The sequence below is a fragment of the Vanellus vanellus genome, assembly GCF_965231255.1.
Source record: "Vanellus vanellus genome assembly, chromosome: 6".
In the NCBI taxonomy this organism is placed as follows: Eukaryota; Metazoa; Chordata; class Aves; order Charadriiformes; family Charadriidae; genus Vanellus; species Vanellus vanellus.
The window spans coordinates 41,690,212-41,703,694 of NC_138911.1; the positions used below are offsets into that span (position 1 = coordinate 41,690,212).

Genomic DNA, 13,483 nt, shown 5'->3' on the forward strand with positions numbered 1-13,483 from the left:
ATGGTACTTGATAACCACAGTTACTCATATATCTACAAGCCACAATTTTTGACAAATTTAGTGTTAAGGCTGTGTGGTGGTATCCTATAATCTTCCATGGTGTCAAGTTCAGAAAAACTTGCATCTTTTGACATATAAAACTCAAACATGAGGGCACGTGCTAACTCAGCTGTAATGCTATTGCCTCCAAATTCTTAATAACCACAGGAGGTTCTCTGCTGTCTGTGATTGTGTTGAGTGGTGGAAGGGAGCAAATCAACACAGTTGTGATGAACAATTCAATGAGTTTTTTCTATAAGAAGTAGAAGATGAGGCTCCTAGTACGTTAGCTTATCTGTGACCTGGAACGTATGATGAAAAGCAAACCATGATTCATACCCATTTTCTTCAATACAGCGCTTAGTAGGTTGCATGCGTGAGTAGCAAAGCAGGAAGGCCTTTTCCTCCTAGGGTTTTAAGCAGTAAGCTGAAGCATGACAGTGGTATGGAAGTTTTTGGTAAAGGTAGAATTTCACATTAAATCTTGTACGTAAGAGCAGTAAAATTGTGAAATTAAAGAGGCGCGGCTTTATCTTTGTGGATTATGGGCTCTTTTAAAGTATGGTGGGTATAGATAATTGCTGTTGAATACAGTGCACCTAAATGTCCTAATTTAACATAAAAAAGGTCATTAGACTCTTGATCTTCAAGAGATTTTCGTGCCCTTTTCCCCCAGAATTCTACACTGTTTTCAGAAGTGTGAGTAGTTGTGGTGTTGATGCACTGGGTCCTCTGGGACAGTGAGGTGATAGAGGAAAGTGTTTTAAACCTGTAGTTCTTCTAAGTTTTGCTGAGATCTGTTTGTGCAAGGTCACAAGATCTTTCTAACTGATACAGCACATCAGTAAATGGAAACCTTAATTTAGGTTTTTTTCATAATACTTACATCTTCTTAGAATGTAATAGATGTTAACAAAAGCAAAAAAAGTTTTTAAAAAAAGCTAGATTTTCTTGCTATGTCTTGCTATGACTTGCAATGTCCTCATTCTTGTGTGGGTGTAACAAAGAGAAGAATTAAAAGTAAATAATTTTTATTCAGTATTTTAATTAGTTTTCCATATGACTGTCAGAAACCTGTGTTTCTCATACCTGTTGAATCAGGTTTTGAGGCAAATCAAAGTAGACAAGATGTTGATTTAAAAAAAGAAAAGGAAAACAGGTTTAAAACAACAACAAATAATGCAGATTTTCTTGATATGCCATAAAAAGGGGATAAATTCTTACCCATGTCCCTCTTTAAACTCTTCGCTATGGCTTTCTGGCACCTTTTTTTTATTCTTTTTCTTTTCGTACAAGTATGGGCTTTTACAAATTCCAAACTGAAGACAGCATTTTGGCTTGAATTCTGAAAAGGTTTCACATTATTACCACAATTGCTCAGTTCGGCTTATTACTTCGTCAATCCTAACTTCGTAAAATTAGGAGTGATAGCATCACTTTACATTTGTCTTTCCCATTAGTTGGTTTTGCTGAGCATGTTGAGATCAACTCTTGCAGTTTAGAAAAATAGTGTGTTGTGCTTTGGATGAAGACAAAGGCAGCAAACAAGGAGTGACAAGATCTGTAATTCCCTGTGTTCTTACTGGCTCAATGAATTTTAGTGATTTATAAAGAAGTTCCTCTGATGTGTGTTATATTCCTTTGATGTGGTTAAGCAGGGGAGTTGGACTAGATGATCTCTAGAGGTCCCTTCCAACTCTGAAAATTCCATGATTCTGTAATTCCGTATTGTGAGTATTTTTCATTCTCATTGGAAGGGTTTCTTTTTGTGTAATACAGCTTGAACTACACTTTCTTCTTTTACTCTTGCTACTTGGTTTTGGTCTATTTGACAGTCCCATAGCCTTGTTTAGCATGCTTTTATTTTCTTCAACCTTGTTCCTTTCAAGGGTACGGAAGATAGTGTTACAGATCTTGATGATGATGTCTTTGGAGCAGCCTACAGAATTCTGCTGGTTTTGTGGGCTCCATCTTCATTTGCAATTCATGTTTCTAAGCTGCATGTTGTCTTTTATTTTTTACAGAGAGTATTTGGTATTGTGCCATTCTGTTCCCTCTCCACTTCTCTTGTTCTTTCTGTATCCTTTGAGGATGCCTTGGACAGTCATGGTATTAGCGGCATAATTTCTCTCTTTTTCCTCAGAGACAGCATATATATCTTAGTTAAGTACGTTTAGAAGTGCACTATCTAGTTTGCATGAAAGTTGTACTTTGATTTGCATGCGTGCATATGTGAGATACAGTATTTGCATGACAGTTTCTTCATTATTTATCTGTGGCTTCCAGTGTAGAAAATTTTTATTCTGTCTCTAAATAAATTTACAAAACCTGCATGCATATTTTTACCAGCCACTTACAGATATTTCTGTGAGTGTGAGAAAGAACACTAGTAAAGGTGTTTTGTTTGGGGCGGGTCTGGCTGGATGGGGCATGAAAAACTGTAACGTTGCAACATCTGACAATGAGAGAGAGACTGATAGGATGTGTGATGTGTGAAAAGGTATTGGGTTTTAATTTTAGAATACTGTTTTTTTTTTTTAATCCTGGTACCATAGGTACCATCATTTTCTTGAGTCCAAAAGAGATTAGAGCAATACCTAATGGGTAAAAGCAACACACCAAAATACGTCTTATAATTCTGTTTGTCATTAAAGAGTATATCAGCCTCATACAACCTCAGCTGGAGTGACAGTTTTGTGTTGGTACTCTTCCTTCTTTGAAAGAAGATGTAAAAGGAAACTACTGGCAATTTTGTTTTTTATTTTATTATTCTTAGTCACCTTACAAGGTGATGCATCTTATTTAGCATATTACTCTTTAATCATCCGTAACTTTTCTCATGTTGCAGTCATTCTTCAACAAACTAGTAGATGAGAAATTATATGATAGCTTGAAAATGTGATACATATTTCTGCTCAACCACCACTTCTTTCTTCAAATGCAAGTCTGCTTTCCAGATAGAAATCCCAGGTCAGTCTGGAGAAAAAGGCTTTGTTTATGGTCTGTTGTTACTTAATTTGTATTTAATTCTACTTCTTTACTTCTGCTTTGTTCTTCTGTTTCATCTTTTGCATGAGATGTCCAGAAGTGGGTTCTTTATCATGTATAGAACATGCATCCTTGGGGAAGTTTGAAGCATCATTACATGTTTTCCAGCTTTTAAAATATAGGGGGTTTCAGATGACATTATGATGTTTGATATCAAGATATAATGTAAACTAATAATATTACAAAGAATAAGGCTTGCAATGCCTTTGCTTTATCTAGTTGCTAAATTGAGAAATCTAAGTGTGTGTATTTGTTTGATTATTTAGATAAAGGAGCCATAAATCAAATTAGTAAATAATATCAGAGATGGAGGATTAGCCTCCCTAAAGACTGGGAGAGAAGTGTATTGTTCTCTCCCTTTAGAGTGTGAAGACTGCGTGGGCAGCAGCAGGGGCATCTCTGTTTGAGAGGCAGTCCCAGGGACCTGCACAAGTGTTTCTTCCTCGTGGAGAAGCTGCATTGTGGGGGCTGACCATTAAATAAATCAGGCTGGCTACTGCCCTTTCTTTATTTATGTTAAAGTTAAGTCTGCATTCGCGAAGTGTGACAGCTTGACAGCTCTCGAGACTGGCACTCTGTCTCAATTGACAGAACCGACTCCGGGTTAATTCTGGAATTGTTTCATTTGCTAAACTTTGCCATATCACTCTTTTCTTTGGCCATCGAGATCCCATGGCAGTGCAAACAATTAGAAATATACACCTGTCCAGTGGGAAGTACACTGAGACAACCAAACAATTTCACATCTTACTGAACAGTCTCTTAATAATTACAGTAGTGAGCATTGGACTGAACTGTGTTTATACAGGAGACCTAAAGGTAAAAGGCTTTGTGTTGTTTTTCAGTGCTCTTAATTTTTCCACCTCTTGGAAGTAACATATTTTTGGTTTGTTTTTTTTTTTCCCCACAAAGCATATATTATTATAATCTTGTAATAATAAGCTCTAAAAAAGGCTGTTAATCAAGAATCAGGAAAAAACAATTAGTCAAGATAAGCGGAGTGAAAGCAGTGTGAATGCTATGTTATGTTTTTCTCAATTTCTATAAAAGCAGAAGCATTGCAAGTCATACGGGGAATGACTTTCATAATTTAGATTTAAAATCAAAATAGTACAGAGTTCCTACCGTGTTTTTATTGCCTTACCCTATAAATGGTGTAATTTTTCCTAATGATTGTATCTTTCAGCAATATGTAGATCTTAATTATCTTCTGAATGCCTTTTGCAGATAAGGCTGAAATATTTACCAAAAGAGTTTTTGTTGCTTCAAATATGAATTTTCAAGGAATTGTAATTAATAAGGTTTCTTTTAATGGCAACATTTTGATAGATAGCTTTACATAAAAACAAAAAGCATATTTCTGTCTTTTCCGATTAAGCTTAAAAAGTCTTATTTCCAATCAAATATATGCACTGAAGAGGAAGAAGTTGAGAGATGCCACCAACTTGAAGACATTTGGTGTTTTTAAATTCCGAATGAACTGTGACATACCGAAGTGGTGAACCACTCTATTTACTCATTTATGTCAGTGTCACAGAGACCAGAGTATAGCCTTCTACACAACTGTTTTATAGCAGTGCATGGGACTTAGGAGAACCAGATCCTGCCTCAACATACAATAATGTACCAGAACAGGAAGTTCCAGGTAATGAATAGACTGTCTGCTCAGAAATGAGCATTAACAACAGCAAAAAAGAGAATCTCAAATCAGATTTGTAAAAAGAAAACACTGTTGATGTTTTAAAAAATTGAGTTAGTGTGACAAAGAATTGTCATTTGTGAGATAAAGGTGTCTTTTCAAATTAACTGAAATTGCAAGCTGAGTAGGCATGGTGCTGTTCTGTTGTCTTTTCTGAAGAGAAATGATCAAAAAACCTCCAATGCTGCTGTACAAGTTGCATGTAGCATAGAGTTTAAGATTAGAGGTGTATCTGTATTCTGTCATTGCTCTTTGTGTAAGTGTCTTTTTCCCCCTTGTTGAATATCTCTTACTTTGATGCAAATCACAGTTGCAAGGCATCTGATCTTCTTTCCTTTTAGTTTAACAATAATGTACGATGTTTTTCTCCGTTTCTGAGCTTGCTTTCTTCTTTTATGAAGGAGGTACATCATTAGTTTCTACAGTAAATTTTTGAAGGTATTTTACGGAAGCCATCTGGGAAACAGTAACTTTTACTTGATCTATTTTTCAATGGCAAATATTTTTAATATCAGATTTTTATGTACGTTTACTCTTTCTTTCACGCTGTATTTTGATATTTTAAATAACTGCAGGAAACGAAAGGCAGGTTTAGGATAGAGTGAAAAACAAATAAAACTTAGTCACACCAGTGGGGATTTTAAAATAGTTCTTTGTATTCATCCAAATATAATCTGTATGCTGAAATAGTTTGCTTCTGTTAGAAAAAAATCTAGTCGACAAATGCAAATTATCATTAGGGTTGTCTTAGCTTTGGACACTCCTGGTACTTCATTAGGAAGTGCCAGACCCAGTAGACTCTGTAAACTTAATTTTGAGACCGAAATACAGTATGAGTTTGCACATTAATGCCTCACACTCTTTCAATATAAATTTAAATTTAACTCTTGGCTCATGGAGATTGATTGAACACACATTTTCCATCCAGGCTGAAGTGATAGTATATTCAGTGCAAGTTCTTTAAATTTTATCATTCCTGAAAAATAGTTTCTAGGTATTGGGGGAAAAAAACTATGAAGTATGGAGGCTTTGAAAACTGAAGTTCTCTGAGGTCTGGCAACAGTGGCTAAGTGTATGTTAAGTACTAGATTAGCTGCAATTTCCTCAGGTTTTTTTAGACCAATTATTCTGAATAGGAAGAATAAACGAGCATAGCTTTCAGCCGACAATTGCAAAAGATGAGAGAAATCCATATGAGTAACGGTACCGAATTCTCTCCTCTAGCTATTTCTTCTGAAAAAATAAATGTTTAAGTTTGCCCCTTAACACCCCCACCTCTGGGGGGAAAAAAGCAAAAACCAAAATGGTTTTGGGGGGTGATTGAAGTAGTCCTGGTGTTGTCTTTTTTGTGGAGTAGAATCACTCTTTTACCTAGTTGTCCTCCTTGGATTAGGACCTCTCATTAAAAAAAAATAAAAGTATTGATTTGTCAAAAGAGACTGTTTGGACTTTGCTCGTGCCTAATACAACTCTCATTATAATCTGGACATGATTGGCAAATGCCCTTGAATGCAGGAGGTGGAGTGGAGTAGAGCAGAAAAATGCCAATTGAGATAGCGAAGGAAAAGTGGAAAGTGGCAGAGTGTCTGTGAGGAAGTATTTTATGCCTATACTTTGCAAGTAATCCTTGTTCACAGATGTTATTACAAATGTTTTCAGTGTTTTCACTTTGCTAAATAAATATTGCATCGTAATTTGCATTAGTGTGGCACATGTATTGAGTTTGCCAGACCAAAAGCAAACATTTTAACAAACTGAGAGTTGTCTTTCCGCTTCTTTCTCCATGTGATCTACTGTGAAATGGATGTTTAATACTTACTGACTAGTTAGATGAGGGCAGTTTAACTTCAGGGTGACAGCTTTATCCAGCTTGTGATATTCCTCTGCTCAGTGGCTTCACCGACAGTTCCTCTTGCCAGGAGGAAGAAGCTTGCTCTGAGATTTACGTTCTCTTTTCATGTGGGCAATGTGGTAGTGCCCCGGTCTCTAATTACCCGCTAGTTCATGGGCAGAAGAGGTTGTGTGGCTGTTGGAAACATACACTGTTAGAGCAGTTGTTCAAAGACTCCTCCAAGAAGAAGGTAGCGATCAGGCTGGAGGTGTGACACAGCCAGGATCCATCCTTTGGGAGAGTTATGAGCTATATTATGAGTCTCAAGGAAGGATCCCTTAAGGGATAATCACAGTAGTGATTCTATTAAATTGCTAGTTGTAATGAGATGTCACACACAAAAGCTAAAGGCATTTCTTTACGAGGTTTATCCAAGGAGATGTACTTTTTTTTTTTTTTTTAATGTTAACATATCTGTAATCATCACCAGCTGAAATTCTAGCAAGGATAGAAGTCTTTGTTCTTGCAAGATCTTGTTCGGCATCTTCAAGTGCAAACTGTATCTGTAACTTCAGGCACCTTTTACCTATGAAGTAACAAAAAATTTAAGGGAAGGTGAGAAGGACTCTGAAGAGATCCACAGTAGAGAAGATTCAGATTCACCAGGCTATTTATAGCTTGAAAGTCTTGCTTGGAAGTTTGAAATCGATGCAGTGGAAAAGGTAGCAAAAGCTACAAAAATTGCATGAGTGGTGTGGTCAGATCAGGCCATCCCCAGCTGCGTTGCGGTCTGAATGTGGTTTCTTGCAAGAGCGAGCGTTCAATGCCTGGCAGTCAGCGGGTGCAATTACTAGAAAAATGCAGTATATCTTTCCGCGTCTTTATCCTCCAGAACTCTGTTTGTCAGTCTTTGAGGTCAGTTACACTTCACTCCACAGGTTTTGGGGTGGCATTATTTGCTAAGTTAATAAGAATCAGAGTGATATAAGACACAGTCTAATACTTGTGTGTGGAGGAGTCCTTAATCATCTGTCTGGATAAGATCCATGGAGCCTGGTTCCGAAGTCTGCCTTTGAAGACACTGGAGGGAAGAAAGGGTATGTTAGATCCTTTACATCCTAAGGCACACCTTCTAAACTGCTGCTTATCAGCTGCTTTTTAGACCTGCCTGATTTCTGCTTGGGTGTAAACTGACTATAGCTAAGGCTTGGAGAGATTCCACGTTATGCCTTGTGACCCAGAGCATCTAATGCAAACCTTAATGTTGCAGTGAATATAGGTGTTATTTTCTATACACAAGAATTATAGGCTGTTTCAGCACTTGTAATTTCCTGAACACCAGTCCACCAGAAGGGTAAGTACCAATGTGCTGTGGAGGCACAACTTTTTTTCACTGAGTATTAAGTACCTGGGGTTAAATAAGAAAGGCAAACATCAGTGTTACAGGCTACTGTTAGTTCTGTCTCTCTATATTATGCATGCTAAGGATTAAAAATATAGTTAGCGTAGTTTTTACTAATGCAACATGCATCAGCTTTTTGGCAACTGAAATATGGTGAAGTTACAAAAATAAATGGAATACATGAATAAGTAGATATGTCAGTTGAACCTAAATGTGCTCAACTTAGATATCCCTAATGTGCTCAAGGCACAGAAATTATTCTTCTGCACACAACTGCAAACATAGAATTTGTGGTATATTTTAATGTGCAATGTGATAGCATTATAGTTTCTGCGACTTCTCTGTTCAATTTGTCAGCATTAGTTTGCCTCATTCAGACAGAGGCTTGTGTAAACATTGCATGTATTGCTTCAAGAGATGTGCTGTGTGCATGAATTCAGTCAGATATCATTACTTTATTGATCAAAATAACTCTCTGCTGTTTGATATTCCTGTTAACCATGTAAAGCCGAGACAGCAAAGAAAGTGTGGGCTGTGTTCTTTCTTGCTCATGATTTGAATCACTTTCAAAATTAAACATATGCAAACTTATTCAGGGAGGGGAGCGCCGTGAAAAGTCTCATTTGCCATATTTGGTTGGTAGTGAAGGAAATAACGCTGCTAATAATTTGAATTCTTGAACTTCAGGTTGGGTTTGCTGGACTAGCAGTTGTACCAAAGAAAGAGAAAAGGTACTTATTTTAAAAGGCGTTGGTATAAGTCAGTACAAGCTGGCTGTGAATAATTTTTGTCTGTGATCCAGCTCAGAGTGAAAAGGAAAATAGGAGAGATGCATCTATTATGCCCTCAGCATCAGCTTCTTGGGCATGTTGGCTTTCCTTCTGTGGAAGAAGTCATGCAAGTTGTCCACAAGCATAATTCTAACTCATGTATTTCAGAAGCCACATTTTTTCGTACAGGGAGTTGGTGTTTGTGGCAGCATAAACTCTGGAATGTGCCATTGGGTCTTTTTGGTGTTTTAGTTTTTTCCCTTTGGGTGAGGTTCTCTAGCAACAAAATTTGTTAGTCAAAAATATCTCTCAGATAAGCTGCTTGTGGTTCTAGTGGGTGTTTTCATTGTGCATAGTCTGTATCCTTCATGCCATGCTAATTATTGGATTCTTAAAAAAATTACTAATGGATGAGAAAATGTAGACTTCGGCTTTGTTGACTGTATATTACCTTCTACCTGAAGATCCAGGGAATGCTGAGCCAGCATCTTCAGAGAAAAGTGTGAACAAGAATGTGAAACAATTAACAGGAGCGTATACACAAATTTCCAATTTTGTTTGAAAAGAAAGCAGTAATAGGCATTTTGTCCAAGTATCAAAAGATCTTTGTTTTACAAATATACAGAAAACTCGAGTACGTTGAGACTAAATTACTTATTTGTGGACTGTGCTTTTAGGGAGGGGTGCATTCATTTTGTGGAATTAGCCCTACATTTCAATGTCAGCTGTAAAACATAACCCTACACGTAGTGAAACGGCGAGCTTGGGTGTCACTGAAAGGCTTCCACATTATTCTTTGCGATGCCGCTGGAAGCAGGTTGGCTCGGGAAAAGCAGCAAATTATTCAGATGCCAGAGTTTTAGCGAACAATAGAGAAATGGCATTTGCTTAGTACATTGCATATGCCGTTCAGTTTTTGGACTTGTGTCTAATATTATGTAAGGCAGAGATTGGCAGCTTTTCAGGAGCGAGGTGCCAGATTGTATTTTTCTTTCACAAATTAGAGGTTAGGAACGCTGGTTGAAAACATTCAAACGTGCTGTCAGGCGGTGTTTGGAAACGGCTGGCTGTCACGCAGGCAAGATGCCACCCGGCAGCCAGCGTGGGGCCGTTGTGGGGGGCGAGGGCTCCCTGTCCCTGTCCCCATCCCTGCGCTGCCGGAGCCGGGAGCGCTCTCGGGGCGCCAAGGCTCCCGGTGCTCCAGCCCGTGCCAGCGACACCGGTGTTGTCTGCCTCTGGAAATCCACCCACCTCTTCCTTTGCCGTATGCGCCAAGGGTTGGGAACTGCTGGTGCAATAGGAGACTCTGTCCCTTGCGTCTAACGTTGTCTGTTTGTAATTGCTTCTAGTGTGAAGTTCGGCTTAAATTTCTCGTGTGAGGGTGGGCTTAACGCGGCTCTGCAGAGATGGTTTTATAACAGATACTTTGGAGACTGGATGGTCACTGTAAAACTGGAGTGAATCAGTTGACCAGTAGTGTCCTCTTTTACTTTGCATTTTTCAAAAATAGGGGTGAATATGAGCAGGTTCTTGATGCAAGTTTCTAAGCAATAATATTTGAAAACCCTGAGCATATGCAAAAAGATACTCTTTGTGAAGTGATGTGGGATGTTATAATGTCTATATTGGTTTTGCAGGCTGTATTAATCAAGAAGTAATGTAGGATAGCATAGGATAGTAACCTGTAGGCTTACTTTAGAATCTAACCTTTGACAAAGAGCTCTAGCTGGTTTATATGTTTAATTGCTCTTGGGAGTATTAATTATCAGGTAACCCGGAGCCATGTCTGAACAGCGAGTAATACTATACTTTTTTTGGAACATAGTGCAAGTGTGCATGAGTTGGCCTCTTATTTTGTGGTATCATTCATACAAAACGCACTGGTGTTGCGTCTAGTGTAGCGTCTTTCGGAGTTGTGCCTGTCAGCGCGTGTATCAGAAAGTGCAGCAGGTTCAGAAAGCAACAGTCTGATTACAGGCAGCTGCCTCATGATTTTAGAACAAGGCTGACTGTTAAATCAAAAGCTTTCAAATGTAATTATGGCATGGGACAGTTACTGTGTCGAAATGCCCAGAGTACCACCTCTGCAACCTGTCAGCATGTGGACTGTTGTCTTCTGTCCATGGTTATGTGGCAGCTAGATCAATTTTCTCATTTAGAAAATATAAATGGTTTCTACGTAGAAAAACTTACAATGAAAATATCTAAATTATTTCTGTCATTCCATAATAAAAAACCCTAGCATCATTTTCTTCCTTAAACTAAAAATAAAAGCATATAAATGTGTGACTACTTTGAATTTAGTAGCATGTTCTAAACAGTCAAAATATTTAACAGTATAATTGATAATACACATTTTAATGGTGTTTTGTGTTTTCTTTTCACAGGAGCTGTGATCATCTCCACTCCACAGGACGTGGCTTTATTGGATGCACACAAGGGAGCTGAAATGTTTAGAAAAGTCCATGTACCTGTAAGCCTCTACATTAAAAATACCAGTAGATTGTTTTTCCAAAATGTAAAAAAAAATCCATACGCTGCAATAGGTGAACAAACCATTCAGGAATCACTTGAATTTCATAAATTCTTGTTAAAAAAAAGAGGATTAGTATCCATCTTACATCTGTATCAGGAGCTTGCTTTACCAGAAAGGAAAGAATTTTTTTAGGCCGAGGTCATAATAGTACTTGATATCTTTTAAATCAGTTTGTTTAATCACCTGGAATGAGTCAAGACTGCTAAACAGAGTATCTTATAAAGTAATGTGTGCTTTGCAATTGTACTGTCTTACCATATCCTCATTATGTGTCCTCTTCAGCACCATCTGTGTTGGAACTTAAAATCTAAAATTTCTTGAAATGTGGAAAAATTATATATTGGTACATTTTAAGAAGGAAATCTAAGTTTTTGGGAAGATATGCGCGTACCTAATTGTCACTTTGCTGTTTGAAGGGCTCCGTGATTGTCATGCCAAGTAGAAGGCAGTCTGTATCACAGTTTTTCATAACGATTATAGCTTACATGATAGCTTGCTTGTTTGGGAAATGCAAAATTTAAAAATATCCATAATATTCATATGGATTGGGAGAAAATATTAAACAAGGTGACATCTTTGACTCGATATTTTCTATGTGTGCTACAAGTTGCTAAGTAACTGAATGTTTTACTCTAGAGTATGTTCATGAAGAGATTCATTTTTCATTTGAAACGTGCAGTTGATGAGAAAATATAAACTGAAATGCTTCCTTATATTATACAGCAAAGAAAAAAAGCCATTTACTATACTTTAAAAAAGGTGTTTCCTTGCTTACCTGTGTGAAGGTCACTTCTCTTTATTAAGAAAGGAAATTTCTTTTGTAGCCAGTGCTTTGTTAATTTAAAACATGCAACAGAAACCTTGAAATGACTGCTTTCCCTTTTTGTTTTAATTTACAGAATAAGTTAACAAAAGAAATACATTGATAAGTTCCTTATTGTTAACTGTTCCGTAAGCGTATTTGCACCAAAATGGAAGTATAGTAGCATTTATCATTTGCTACTAGAAGAAAAACAAATATATAGAACAGAAAAATAACATATGGAATATTTTATTTTGACTTTATGTTTGGATTTGCTAAAATTATTTTCTTCACAGAAAATTGTGTTCAAGTTAGTGCTTGGCTGAATTTTCCTTTTGATTTAATCAGGAATTACCAAGATTTCTTTCTAAGTCTGTTTTGTTCAACGTTCTTTGAAGCGAATGGCCTCTAAGAAAATCATGCATTCTAGGTTAGGCTTGGCTGCTGTTAATTTGACTAGTTGTAGATAAGATATTTAATATGATCTATTTTGATTCCTTGGAATTTTCAGATCTTTCTAAATCAAATGAAAAGTCACAGCAAAGCTTTTGTGCGAGATGCTGAGTTTGAATGCACTTGAACCAGTCAGCAGGTCTTGTCTTTCTCATGGTGCCGCTTCATTTTATTCTAACCTTGTGCCTACAGCAGTACAGAAGTACTTCAGTGTTAAAGCAGCTCCTGCCAATGTATTGCATTTCTAAGTGTTAACTAAATCTGAGAACCTAAAGAAAGTTCAGTTACGTAATTTTTGACGGACAACTTCAAACCTGAGGTTTACATCAAAGAGGTGGAATCTGTGGGACTGTGCTACAATTGTGTATCCTGATTATAGAACGGACTGATCTTTAAAAATCTGATTTAAAAAAACTTTAATCTTTAAAAAAGCACTTGCAAAGAGTCTACTTTTCAAAGAAGCAGAGAGTCTGTGGGTTGCGAAGTTCTGAGTCTTTGAGTATGCTTGCTTATACTCAATGAACTGGAGTCTCTCTGTTGTACATATAGGCGTACATACACCACCTTCCCCTCACACCCCCTGCCGTTATTGCTTACCAAAGCCTCAAATGACATACGTAGTATTACCGTAGTCAAGTCACAATTCTTAACATTGTTTGTTTGTCCTTTACTACATTGAAATTAGAGTAGAATGACTGAAGGAACTGATGAAAAGCTGGCAATGAGAGTTGGCGTTGGAACCAGGATTACAACGCAAAAGTCTTATTTTCAGTGTTAGGACATAGTGATTAGAAGAGGAGTGCCATCTCTTGTGCAGTGGAGCCCACCTGGTAAGGAAGGAGTTTGCAAAGTGTTGCTGACTTCTGCCACAACGAGTTTCAAGTCTCGCCTGTTACGTGAGTT

The 13,483-nt window shown here is 37.4% G+C and overlaps 1 protein-coding gene across 3 annotated transcripts in view; it reads left to right on the plus strand.

Moving 5' to 3' along the window:
- NUBPL (NUBP iron-sulfur cluster assembly factor, mitochondrial) overlaps positions 1–13,483 on the plus strand; it is a 97,796-nt gene that overhangs the window by 61,454 nt on the left and 22,859 nt on the right. For all 3 annotated transcript variants that reach the window (XM_082484894.1, XM_082484895.1, XM_082484896.1), the window contains one exon: positions 11,177–11,262. In XM_082484894.1, the coding sequence (XP_082341020.1) occupies positions 11,177–11,262 (86 nt within the window). The remainder of the gene's footprint in view (positions 1–11,176; positions 11,263–13,483) is intronic.